Here is a 14,484-nt window from a genome sequence, read left to right on the forward strand (position 1 = left end):
TAGGATTTTCGTGGAACGTGACGGCCGGAGAAGCTAGGCTCGGCGGCTAGAGTCTCATATAAATTATTACTATTCATTAGCTATTATGATGTGGTATGTCATGTACCGGTTCTAATCTATGGCGTTCTCTACACTATCTTGATAAACATTGCCTAAGTGCTTTTCGTAAAGCATAATTAAACGCTTTTTGGCAAATGGTGAGTCCTGCAATAGCCCCGCTAAATGTGATGATCCATGTTCGGTTTAATATATCTAAGGGCACTTACCTAATAATTAATTCGTAATTTAGGCCCACTGTATCTAATTCTAATGTATATAGGATAGGACACTCGTTATGAAGTACTAATGGGTATGGGTGTACATGTGATTTGCCTGAGACTTCCCAAGACTAGTAGATTTTTCCGCTACAAATTTTTTTCCAGATTATATCTACATGACAGTCCTACTCCTTGTAAAAATTAAACTTTCGAAAAATTAGAAGTACCATCGAAATTCGACAACCTAATTCTAGTAGGAACAAGGAAAACCAAGCCACCCGATCATCCAAATCCAAAATCCAAACAAAACATGAAAACAAAGAATTCAAATTAATGAAAGAAAAGAAGAGTGTTTGATTCGATGAGAGAATCCATCAGAATCTATCTGCAAATTCCTTTATCCTATGGATTTTCTGATTTCCATGGTCATCATATTCATTATAAAAACCTGTCTCCCGCCCTTTTATCTTCACGTTTGCATCAAGAGTTCGAGTCCACGATTCTGCCTTCTTCAGTAGCAGCACAGCAATGGCGACGGGTCCCTCGTCCCCGAGCAGCAGCAAGAGCGACGCCGTCTCATCCGACCACCAGCCCGCGTCGTCTCAGCCGCCGGAGAGCTTAACCGCGAGAAGGAGACCAAAGAACAAGGCACCGTCGCAACCCCATGAGTACACCTCGCTGCACGACCTGCTCAAGTTCCCTTGCACGTGCCCGTTCTGCACGTACCTCCGCCAGCGGGGCGCGCTGCTCCCGATCCCGGAACCCCGGAGGAGGTTCCGGTCGAAGGCGCTGCTCCCCAGGGCCCCGGCCGTCGCTTGCCTCCAGTTCCTCAACAGGCGCGTGGTGGCGGCAATAAGCCGGGCCATTGAGCGGCTGATCGGAGCGGTTCAGGCGGCCGAGGACGAGGAAGACGCGTCTCCGTGCGGGGCTTCCTCTTCCGTTCGTGACGTGCTGAGTGCCGGAAAACGCCTTTGAGGCTTCAGCCGTTTTGTACATAATGGGATCCGACACTGCCTTCCCGGGGCTAAAACTGAGGGGCAATTTGGTAATTCGATCATGGTTTTGATCTTTTTACCGAGTGCAAATACTTTTATTTTTTTATTTTTTAAAGTTCAAGCTTTAGATTTTGGAGATTTTATAGGAGACGTGATGTCATATAGGCAGATTTTAAAGGGGTCTCGCACTTATGCAATTTGAAATTGCAATTGAAGTGAACAAATCTTCTTGAATTTTGAGTTTGTACGTATTTTTTTTCCACTTACACGGATATAAGGTGTATAGGCGAGAGTGTTGATAAGTATATAAGTCCCCCCCCCTCCCCCGGTCCTTTGATAGTTTTTATTATAAACGATAAGTTCGTCTACACGAAATAATTTTATTATGAGTCTGATTTCGAATGATTTTGTTGCTTTCGATGTGACGAGGATAGTTTTTTTGAATAGAAGACAAATCGTTCATTTTTTTCTATGGGAATCTAATAAATTAACTATCGATGAGATCTAAATCTCAAAAAGTGCCGTTGATACAATATCGCAGAGAAAGAAATGTAGGTGGTACATGATTTAGATGAAAAACCAAGTGTTGATAGTTTGCTTGTAAAACAAATGAAAGAAGTACTTTCTCCCACAATGAAAAGATATGAGTTTGTGGATTGATATATAAGTAGAAGGCTTCCAACCTTATTGAAGATCATGGCTAAGTCTTCTAGACACTACGGGCCTGTTTGGTTCGGCTTTGGGGGAATGCATTTGGCAAAATGCAAATACCTTTGAGCTAAAGGGGTTTTTCGAAATGCAAGTAGTGTTTGGTAACGTGTCTTTTAAAATCACATTTGAAAACAACTTTGGTCTAAATACCGTTTGGTAAAATCTTAATTTTGTAAAGGACTTTTGCTAATATTTTTTTAAAAATTTTTTTTGGCCTGAACCAGCACCGCCGGCGACTGTCCGGCGACGATCTGGGTCGCGCGACCCGAGCGCCGCCTGAGGTCGGGCGACCCCAGGCGGCGGTCGCCGGGGTCGGGCGACCCCCAGGCGGTGGTCGCCGGAGGTCGGCCGACCCCCAGGCGGCGGTCGCCGGACCCCTCAGGCGGCCTCCGGTGTGGCTCCTTGGGCGCGATGAACAGTAGCGGAATGAACAGTGCCACTTGCATTCCGAAAATGCTACTTCCCCAATGCTCCTTCAACCCTCCATTTAGCCAAAGGCCCTTAGGAAGCTTTGGAGATGCAATTGCATCTCCTCAAAGCTTGCAAAAAAAATTGCCAAACAAGTTTGCATTTGCCCAAGGGCCTTTAGAGCTCCAAAGCAGCATTTGAATGCTGAACCAAACAGGCCCTACATAGGCGCATTAGCACTTTGTACACTTGTGGACTAGGATTGGCACTGATCAACGGACATTTTTTTAAAATTCGAATTTGTCGTTTTGAAAACATGAAAAGTTGAATCATTTTGAAATAGTATGCCTATTCACGGTATAACTAATATAAACTCAACATTTCTCGTTCACTACTTTTCACTTTTCAAATTTTCTTTTCTTTCTTAGAATATAGCATTTATTATCCAATTGTTTGCTTTCTAAAGTTCTCGAAAAAATACTAGAATTGCTGTCGAGTATTCTCATTTTTAGACTTTATTATATGGATTTCTGCTAGTAACCATTAGTAATATTGTGGGGCAAATAATTTTTAAAGACAGTTCATTCACATCTCAAAATCTGATTCCATTCTTCCCAATTATTACTAACACAAAGTATAGTTTGTTCGGTCCATGTTAGTAAACATCTATTTTTCTATTTATCGGATGTGTAGAGCTGGCAGCGGACGTATTTGACCTTTTTAACCCAAACGCCCTAAATTATACAACTATGGACACGTAAATTCGCATATAGAATTTCTATTATTTTTTACAATTTGAATAACGTTTAAATTTTGACAGTTATTTTTCTTATTTTATAGGGACAAGACCTAACATTTCCATCAATTAGTCGATTGAGTTTTTAATCTTGGTCAAACAAATGGTTTTGATTTTGGTTGAGCGAGCCCTAAACTTGGGTTATCGATGACATTTTGAGGTCGGAAAATCCCACGTGGCAAAGTTTTTCACGATCGGCAAACTCATATCATCTCTAAATTTTGCTGAAAATGCAATTTCATGCGAGATAATTTCCTAGCAAAAGAGAAAAGAAATTTCCCCAAAAAAGGACTCAATTTACTGTTGATACATCGAACATCAAGACGACAACGTAGTCACACCTGCGCAGGCATTCACTAAACTATTATTACCGTATTTTAGCACAATTAAGAAAAATATTAGAGAAATTAATCAACTTCCCGTCCTAATTGGCGGTTAGCAAGTGCCTTTTCCACAAGGGCAAGACGACTGTGGGAGGAATCTTTCCATTTGTGCGCACCCAATTTGATTAATATAATTGCCAAAACCCTAGATAGATATCCAATTTGCAAAATAATGATCATTTCACATAATAATTTGGGATAAGTGCAGTGGAAGTCCTAAAACTTATCATGAAAGTGCAGTTGAGTCCTAAAACTTTCAAAAAGTGTAATCAAATCCTAAAACTTATTATGAAAGTATAATCAATAATATAAAACTTTTAAAAAGTGCAATCAACGATTGGTTCAATTTGACAAGTTTTAGGACTCGATTGCACTTTTTGAAAGCTTTAGGATTCGATTGCATTTTTGTGACAAGTTTTATGACTTGATTACACTTTTTAAAAATTTTAGGACTCGATTGCACTTTCATAACAAGTTTTAGGACTTCCAAAGCACTTATCCCTAATAATTTCATGCAAAATGAAAATAATTTTTACATTTTCTATGTTGTATGAGCACGTTGGCACAGCTGATCTTATGCCAAATTTAATAAAAATCACGAGTTCGATAAATTATATATAGCTGGGAATTAATTTAGTGACGCGTGGTTACTGAATTATCATTGGCTTGATCTTCGGGTTAGGCGTCACGGTCCAAACTTTATAATGGGTAACCATCGATTAAAGATAAAGCATAGCTCGGAAGTCATCTTATGCAAGTACTGCTTCATGTCTAACCACATCCAGTCCATAGTTATAATCTCTCGTTCAAATAGCAATCTCAACGGCAAGCAAGACAGTGAAATGCGAACGAGATTAGACGACCCCTAATCAAATCTTACCCATCTCTAGATGAAGTATCAATCCCGAAACGAAGTGTGTCGAGTTCATCGATCTAGACCATCAATTGGAGTTCAATTCGAACAGGACGATTCGTGAAGAGGCCAAATCTCGAGAGACTGTGTTTGGCCGACGGTTTACTATTGGTGCATTCGTAGGGTTAGTTTGTTCGGTTCATCGAGAAGATAAGGATCGTCTAAACCGAGATAAACAAGTGTGTGAAAACCTAATCGAGATCCTTGGTTTCTTTTCAGTTCGAAAACTTCTGGAGCATAATCAGCTGATACAATTTGAAAATGAGCCGAAGTACTAAATCTTTAAAGCACTTGTGTAGGGAACAGCGCGCATCAAGAAAAGTATTCTGCCGTTAGATTTGGGTCACGGGGCGCATTCTAACATTTAAGATTATAATTTTTCATGCTTACGTAATGCAATTCTAAGATGAACTATCAATTCCCGATCATAGAAATTCTTAGCATTGAGAATTCTTGCTTCTCGAGACGTCACATGTACACCGCTTAGACATGAACTCTCTTACAATTTACTGCACAGGTGAAGTTACGTGACCATATTTGCCGCCAAGATTCCACCCTTCTCTTCCTTCAATCCCTCTTCCATGTCTCAACTCAACAACAACACGGACAACGACTGGTATCAACAACCTCTTAAAGAATTTCAATCCCTTTCAAACTCCTCCCGTATACCTACAATTTCATTCCGGATATAAACCCCAATGTTCAACAAGTTCCATTTCGACGGATAACAAGTCGCAGTCTCGTCATCAATGGCTTCCAAGAGGAGGAGGAAGAAGAAGAAGCTCTTCTTCCCCATCTTCCTAGCCAAACTCGCCTGCAGCTGTGCCAAGCCGAACGCCTCTGAAGCCACCCGCCCGCACCCCGATCGTGTCTTCCGTCGGGAACTCCCGGGCTTCTTCGTGCCCGAGAACAACTACCAGTCCACCAGGTTCTCCCTCCACGCCACGACGCCCCCGCGCCATTTCCCCTGGGCCGATCATCAGGACAACAAGCCGGCGGCGGACACAATGTATGTGGTGAGCCCGTGCAGGAAGATAACCAACAGCGTGGCGATGGCGAAGGAGTCGGAGGACCCGTACGAGGACTTCAAGCTGTCGATGCTGCAGATGGTGTTCGAGAAGGAGATCCACTCGAAGAGCGACCTCCGGGAGCTCCTCAACTGCTTCTTGCAGCTCAACTCCCCGGTCCACCACGATGTCATCTCCCGGGCTTTTGCCGAGATCTGGAACGACATCATCTCCAAGAAGATGAACAAGGGCGAGTCTCGAATTGGCCTCGCGACCTGCTTTACGTGAACCTGAGCCCGAGCCCGAGCGTGCTTTGGCCTTGCCAGAGGAGCGAGTAACTTATTGGCATCGAAATGCATATATGCTTTTATTAATCAGATGTAGTAACCGAGTTAAGTGTACGACTGTATATGCATCTTTCTCACGCTCATGTCTGTGAAAGCATATTCCTCCCTTGATGCATATGTAATCACTGTCCAAGTTATCGATTCATCTGCTTCTATACGTTTTTAGCATGTTCTGGTGTTTGTTCTTCCATCTGTGATGCTCGAGTCACATTGATTTATTTGCATTTCTAGTCTATGTAAGATCTCTCTGTGTTTTTGAAAACTGTGATTGGAAAGGTACTGCCATATCTGATCTTACGGCTTTGGGAGTTTTAGCCTTGAGTGTCGGGATCAGATCGAGTATGGAGGTGCCCTTGAAGTGAGGGTCGAAGCGCATGGCTTGTGTAGGCCTTCATTCAAGAAATCTGACATTAAAGGAAATAATCGAGAAGGGTCCTTTAACGAGTGTTATAGAGTCGCTTGCTAGTCATATTCAACGAGAATCGATCCACCCTTCAAAATAGCAATTGCGCGTGACACAATAAAGTGATTGTGACACAAGAAAGTGATTGCACCGAAATCTCCATAGTTTCACTAATAAGGTGCTTATCTAGTGCCCCCGCACTCATGAATGAAATCCTCTTAATAATCTTGTTGCACTAGAAAGGATATCAATGGTAACATCATTATAGATGCACAAATTAGCGGATCTAAAAATTAATATACCATGTGATGCGCTAAGCGTAATGATATTAGAGGTAATGACACGAAGCAATTGAACTTTTGCCCAATATACAAATACAATTAAGTATTGTTGATACTAAAAACGACTAACTTTTTGTCATTATCAACAAGTATCAGACTTTGTCGATGATAGCAAATCTTGGTCAAGAATGAATAGAATAATCGACTAACTTGAAGGGAAACAATAACTCGCCAAGAAAGTCATTGACAACATTCTCAAATCTATCAACGAGAGCCTTCGTCAAGATTTAGGAAGTTGATCGGTAAAGTCATTGACGACAGACAATCAACATAAAATGTAATCGCTGGGTGGTTATGTTTATTGCTGCTATTGAAGAATTTTTGTGACTTCTTGTGGATAAGTGTTCCTAGATAATAAGAAATCATGTAACTTCTTATAACCACCAACAGGATTAAAAAGTTATTTCTTTATTCAAATTCGGTAACCGTTGTATGTGACCGTCATACGTAACTATTTGAAAAGGTTATAAATACCCCAAGTCTCCCTAGTCAGTCAACGACTTAAAGTTTTCACAAATTTATCATTACTTTTTACTTTCCTGCAATTTACATGGTTAGCCGTGACTGCCTCTAGTCTCCGTAGCTTTTAATTTACCATTTACAAACTTTATTCATATCAATTCATCCATATTTCTAAAAAGTATTTCATTGACTTTTCATTGTAACATCCTTTTGGCACTCTCAGTGAAACACATTTTGTTGATTCGAGAAGACTACAATGGCAAGAACTAGAAATCAACAATAGTCCGGCAATGCTGCTGGCAACAATAACCCATTATCACAAATTGGCAATGAGATGGTCGTGAATTCTGATACTTCAGTCGTAAGGCAAGTGGCAGAAGATAATCGATGTGAGGAAGTTAATATTTTGATGCTGATGTGCAATTAAAGGAGGTTGTACCAAATCCCAACATGGTGCGACCATGAGAAGAATGTTCGAAGAGCAGCATAGTAATATGGCCAACTACATTGTGGGTCATATTTATGATGTGATCAAACCGATCGTCATCAATATTGTGAATGATGCCCTCTTGAGGCCAGGATCGTTCAACGTAAGGTTCCTAGTCTCTCTCCATTTATTGATGCTAATAATGCCATTCAAAGTAGCCAACCCCTATAAGAATTATGCAAATGTCTGAATCTTCTATTCAAGGTTATAATAATGGAATAATTTGGCTAATGTTGGTCAAAATTGGTAACGATAGCAAATCAAACTGGTTGACAGGCCGTTCAACTACCAAATGTTGAAAATATAAAGCCAGTAGCTCCATTGGTACCACTCAATGTGAATATTCTCATTGTCCCTAGCATGCCGATTAACGTAAATAATCCGACAAGACCAACATCACTGCTTAGGGGCAAGATGGCCAACCAAACCTACACTTGAACCCTGCACAATTTGCCGAAAAAGATAAACAATCATTGGAGTTGGACAGGGGATTTATTTCACCTATTTACAAGAAACCACATCCCATTATGTCAATGATCAACCTTTTTCAAGAGGTTTCAAGATGCATGAATTTGTCATTTTTATTGGTGAAAATGAGCAATCAACCATCGAACATGTTTGATTTATAGCCCATTATGGGAAAGCAGGGACATATGAGTTTTTAAGATTTAGGCTATTTCCTTTGTCTTTGTTGAAAATTGCTTTCACTTGGTACACTAATATACCACCTAATTCGGTGTGTAAATGGGCAGAGATGGGAAGACACTTCTATTCTCAATTTTGTAGAATAATACCTGAGTTGTTGATTTGGTTAGACTTTATCAATATAATAGTGAGTCGGTCGATCAGTTTATTGCTCGGTTTAAGAAGACCAAAAATAGATTTCTCACTTCGCTCTCAAATAAAGAATTCATGAATTTGGCTTTCAATGGGTTAAAATTTGACCCGTGAGAAAGATTTTAAGGCCAAGACTTTGCCAATTTATTTCAATTGGTAATGAGAATGTCTAAGTATGAGCTATTGTTAAAAGACAGATGGATAAAGGGTCACATAAACACTTTACACAAATGTGGCTCTAAAGGAAGATTATGAGTTAAGATATGAATGTGACTCGAATGAAAAAATTGAAATAAATATGGTAAAAATAATGCTTGACAAGCCTTACTTTTGTCGATCCTTAAAGCCTACCAAAATAAAAGACACCATAATGGTTAGGGCAAAAGTCACTCAAGTTTACTCGTTCAAATTTAATAAGTTGGATAAAATCTTCGACTTGCTCTAGAAAGATGGCCTAATGCAACTAACTCAAGCCAAAGCTATTCTAAGTAAAGAAGATTTAGTAAACAAAAAAAATATATTGCAAGTGGCACCACTCATGAAGTCACAACACAGTTAATTATACATTTAAATATAACAATTTAGGAAGCAATTTGGCAGGAAAAAATCAAATTTGTCGATAACAAGGGGTATATGATAGCTTTTGATTATCCATTTAAAAAAAATTGAATGATTGATAAATCAATCGATAAGTATCACACTGAGTCAATGAAAGTACAATTTGGTTAACAATGAACAGAACAATGAATAACTTGAAATAAATCGGTAACTCGTTAAGGAAGTCATCGACAACATCCTAAAAGTTATTAACGAGAGTCTTCATCAAAACTTAGGAAGTTGATAGACAAAATTATAGACAGTGAGCAATTGACACAAAAACATGACCATTGGGTGATTATGTTTGTTGCCGCTATTGTAGAATTTTAGTGACTTCTTGTGGATGAATTGTCACGCCCCGACCCAAGGCCGTGATGTTCGGTCCTTAGCCGGTCATGATTTGCCTTTGTTCCGGGGATCTTGTCTCAACATCCCGTTATTGTTTTCTTCGATTAAGCACAAGCGAAAGAAACTAACAAACAATAACGAGAACACAACGTGAGCTAAGAAGCATACTATACAAGCACGCATAATTTACATGATAGACGATTATATTACAAGCCCTCTTTTTACTACGGGCCTTCACGTCTACTCATTTACATCCAGATCATGTCCAATTCTTTACGTGCTATCCGCTCACATATTATCCGCATGGCTGGGGTAAACCTAGCTTCACTACTGTCCCTTCACCAAAAGCAAAAAGGTTAGCTCTTTCCCGAGCTTGGTCTTCTCACTACGGCCCGTCTCCGGCGACCCCGGGTGGTCCACTAAACCTCGTAAGGGGCCCGATCACATCTCCATCCATTAAAACGAACCATGCCTCATGTCGGTGGGGAACCATCTCGTCCGCACTCTCTTGGACCCAAACGGTAGTACTACACTTACGGTAGGTAGTTTCGATTTCAACATCAACTATGTCTACTATGCAGACATGCATTTCAACTGGAAGACCGAAGCGAACGGGAGGTGGTAGAGCCATACCTACAAAGCTGAAAATATAAAGAGTGAGTTACACAATTCAGTAAGTTAAATTCACTATATCTTGGCTAAGAAATAGCCTCGCTATTGAACAAGAGAAACAACCATTACCGTTGACTTATCGATGGTAGATCAATAGCAAATGCACCTTACCTTGCCTAGTGGCTAAACATGTTATGCTCACTAACCAAGAGAACATCAAGCATGGTATTTCATGTTGCATGCAAAGATCAACACACGGGATTCATTATTCATCAACTGAAATCCATCGGTTCTTCCGGTTTTCACCGGGCATCCGAGTCTCCCTCGGGCATCACCTCGAAATCCATCGATGACGGTATCGTCTCGAAATCTATCGGTGGCGGCAACGTCCCGAAATCCATCAGTAATGGCCATAGTCCCTCGTGTGATCATACAATAAGCAACAAACAATCTGGTTCTTATCTTGACAAGATTAGCCCATGCAATCATGTGGTGTTCATGTGTGAACCATGCTCTAATGGGCGAAATGCCTATCATGCCAAGCGCGGTCTAGGGTTTGTGGCTTGATCCACCATGCCGAGCGCCGGCTCGAAGCCGAACTTGGCCCGGATCTACCCGCCTCAATGTAAACCCACACCAAGCCAAGCTTATCCTGTAACACCACAACATGAGTACGAGACCATACAACGCCCCGTTTTGTGCCTCGGGTATGCCTTGACTCACGGCCATAAGCAAAATATCAAGCACACAATGCAAACATCAAGCATTACAACTCGGTCACCACTCAAGCTCAAATGCGCACCACTACGCCCTAACAAAGGTATAGGGAATCCACTTACTACACGGGCTATCCTAGGGTGTTTGGTGATGGTGTGGTGGTGAGAGTGTAGCCGGGAGAGTGGCCGAGAAAGAAAGAGAAAGAGAGACTGAGAAAGAGAAGATGGCCGAGAGAGATGCCAAGACAATGGCTGAGAAAGAGAGAGAGAGATGGAGACCGAGAGAGTGAGAGGCCAAGAGAGATAAGGAGAGAGAGTGGCTTGCTCGATTTTGGGAAAAGGATGAAATGGCTTCGGGTCTCTCCTATTTATAGCCAAGACTTCAATAATTGCTATGCCAAATGGATCAATCAAATACATTAGGGTGGCACCTATAATTATAGGCAATCTTGTGGAAATCTTATTCAAATCTTAGGTTTAATTATTTGATGGCCCAATTGATTATCAAGTGTCCTTCTAGGGTTATGATGCCCTAAGTTAGGGTATATGAGTCACCCTATACATTAAATTTCAAGGGGACACCTAAGCCCATGCATTAATTTCCTAGAGGACACATAAGCTTCTATTAATAGCCTCACCAATAATGGCTTGTCTTGATCTTCATTATTGCCCTCCAAGCTAGTAGGCGCGTGGCACATCTAGGGCTATCAAGAAGATACTCAATTAATGAAGATCTTATCTTATAAGATCCTTCTAATGATGACTCTCCCATTATTGGTTCAAGGTTGACTTGGTCAAATTTGGCTTCTTGCTCCCCAAGGCTTGGTCGAATCATGCTGGTTCTTGTCCATCAATGACACCTAATTATTCACTAAGGACAACTAGCTAATGGCATTTAAGCATAATCTCCAAAATCATTAATGGTACTTAGCAAAGTTGCCTAAGTAAGGATGACTAAGTAAGTAGGAAATTCCGAGTTTAGAACGATCGACCAACTCATTCAAATCGAGGTTCGGTGTAGGAATACCTCCAAATATGACTAAACATGGTTAAGTCAGAGTCCATGTCCAATTGTGCAAGTTCGGATCAGTCGGACTGACTAGGCGTGTGGCCTGTGCGGTCGGGTCTGATCGGGCGCAGGGCCTAGCACACGGCCGAGCCACATGGACACATGGCCCGGCCATACAAGCACCGCGCCGGGCTGCACGAGCGATGTGCAGAGCACATTGCTAGGCTACACGAACAAGGGACTAGTTCATGGACCAAACACACACATTGGCTCACGTATGGGCACAATGCATAGTTCATGGCCAAGTCTGTTAGGCACGGAATTAGGTCGGAGCCGGATCTAACCGGCACAATGCCTGGCACAAGGGCTGGGCACAAGGCTAGTCCGTTGCCTAGCAGACCGGCACAATGGCCGGTCATGTCCAGGCACAAGGCTTGGCCGGCGCAGCGGGCACAAAGTATGGTCCGTGACCAAGCCACTAGACTCGTGGCCAAGCACATGGCTCGTCCATGGCCTACCCGACTTAACACGACGATCCATGGCCGATTCGCGACCGGAACACATTCGAGTATCAACAACCCATGGTCGACCCTCGGTTGTCATGTAGCCGCGTGAAATCAAGTACCACGGGATTAATCCATGGTCATCCGGGACCAATGCATGCCCGTGTGGAATCACCCGCGATCGACACATGCCGACTCGGCACTGATCCATGGTCATCCCAGACCTTCCCACTAACGGCCCTTATGATCAAAGGGTCAATCCACAATGGTATCACTCTAATCGACTTGCATGATTGGGGAGTCATTCCATTATCGATCACATGGCAATCCATGGACAATCTTTTGATCGAACCATGATTAACCCTCAGTACACTTGTTCCGACTATGTTATCCATTCCATTACGGACCCTCGGATCAAACTGCTTGCCCATTCTATTATCATTTACCTTCGGTCATGTAAGTCCAAATTCGGGGAAGTCACATGAATGTTGCGAGATAATAGGAGATCGTGTAACTTCTTGTAACCATCGATAGGATTACTGATGCGTGCGTGGGCGAGTGATTCCTGAAATTGGTATTATGGGTTACGTGTATGGACGGGTGTGTGTGGAAAGGTTGTCGATGGGTAAAAGTGCAAATGAAGGATAGGATACGATCACCACCTAGGTATAAAGGATATGCCATCAACCAAGGATGAAGATTGGAATCGACGAAATTCACCACCAAGGCTTAAATGACAAGTCACTCGCCAAGGATATAGGATTTCGGGATAGGAAAAGCTCACCACTAAGGCCAAAAGGGAAAAATCACCGGCCGAGAATAAAGTGCTTCTTAACTAATCCACTCTTCAAAGATAAAGAAACTGATATGGGAGTTAACCACGCTCCAAAGATATTTGCTCACACAAATCTCATGTAATTTTCATTCAACAAGTTTGCATTATAACGAAGAACTCTCCTCTATTTATAGAGGGACTAAAACATTGGAAATATGCAAACATTAAAGTAGCATCGGACTCCCCGATTATTAAAGACATGAGAACTAGAAAGCAATTAAAATCCTAGTAACTAGAAATGCATTAATGACACAGAGACTTGGAAGCTTGACTCTTTAGCCTTACGGTTCATCTTCCAAAATTCGTCCACCAGCCTTGACCAGCAGTTAACCATCTTAATAATTCATCAAACGTCCAAGAAAATTGCTCAAAACAACATTCCATTGATATGTTGTTGATCCATGTCGAAATCAACAACTAATCTTGGTGAAACAATACTAATTGGCTAAGTTAAGAATCAACAATAACTTGATAGTTAATAGGCATATAATATTGGACCCATCAAAGCAAGTTATGATCAAAATTAGCATTGGCTTGGATGAACATCCATTATATTGGGCTCATCGATGGAATCAAAGTTGAAACTTAAGGAATGTTCCACAAACTCTAATACTCCCGCATCAATTATGAAGTTATTTTTTTATTCAAATTCAGTAACCGTCATATGTAACCATCGTCTATAGACAATTCTAAATAGCCGAAATGTGTTCATTATAAAAGAATCCCAAATCAATAAAGGAACTCAACATTCTCACAAATATTCACTTTCCTGCAAATTACATGATTGACCGCGATTGCATCCAGTCATCATACTTTCAAATTTTTTATCAATTACTTTCATGTCCAAAATCAACGAAAGACCCTTCACAACATTTGTCGATTCGTATCGATCCATCCATATTTCTGAAAGATATTTCGTCGACATTTTGAAGAAACAAGTATCTAAACTTTTTTTTTTTATAATTTCAATCAAGTATCTAAACTTTTTAAATTAGGCTGAATATGATTTCGTAGACATGGCTCACTTGTGCAACAAAAACAAAAACATCTCTACATTTAGTTGCTGGGTGACGAGTAGAGTGTGTGCACGGGCGCGTCGACATGGACAATCTTAGCATTTTAATATGTCTTTACTGACTCAACATCATCCTAAGTGACCCTATCGGACACCAATGTGGACAATCAATGGTTATTCGACGGCATTAGCATCCATGCTTGCATTTTTCGACTGCAGTTCTGTTTCGTCGGAAATATACTCGAGACGAATTATAATTCACTGAAAGTCGTTCTTCGGCTCTTAATGAAAGGAAACTGGGTTCTAGATCCAATTCCGGACAGGAGCAATCCAGGCGTGAATAAAGAACTTGATCTTTACGGAATATTCAGACGAAACCATCCAATTACTGGCGGCGTCCAAAGTTCATGAGGACCTAAACAACTACGGCTATGGAAACTGAAAGTGCGAAGCTGGAAAGTAAGGACTACAGCTATGGAAACTGAAAGTGCGGAACTAGAAA

General features: G+C 41.2%; 1 protein-coding gene across 1 annotated transcript; it reads left to right on the plus strand.

Annotated features, from left to right (window-relative positions):
* The first annotated feature begins 5,116 nt into the window (after positions 1 to 5,116).
* Positions 5,117 to 5,985, plus strand: LOC115664749 (transcription repressor OFP6-like). Its single transcript, XM_030586634.2, has one exon. The coding sequence runs from the start codon at positions 5,213 to 5,215 to the stop codon at positions 5,756 to 5,758; it is 546 nt and encodes a 181-aa protein (XP_030442494.1). The 5' UTR covers positions 5,117 to 5,212; the 3' UTR covers positions 5,759 to 5,985.
* Positions 5,986 to 14,484: the final 8,499 nt, after the last annotated feature.

This window comes from Syzygium oleosum, unplaced genomic scaffold (genome assembly GCF_021117445.2).
Source record: "Syzygium oleosum isolate NSW1041296 unplaced genomic scaffold, Sole_v2.1 Sole_v2.03, whole genome shotgun sequence".
Lineage (NCBI taxonomy): Eukaryota > Viridiplantae > Streptophyta > Magnoliopsida > Myrtales > Myrtaceae > Syzygium > Syzygium oleosum.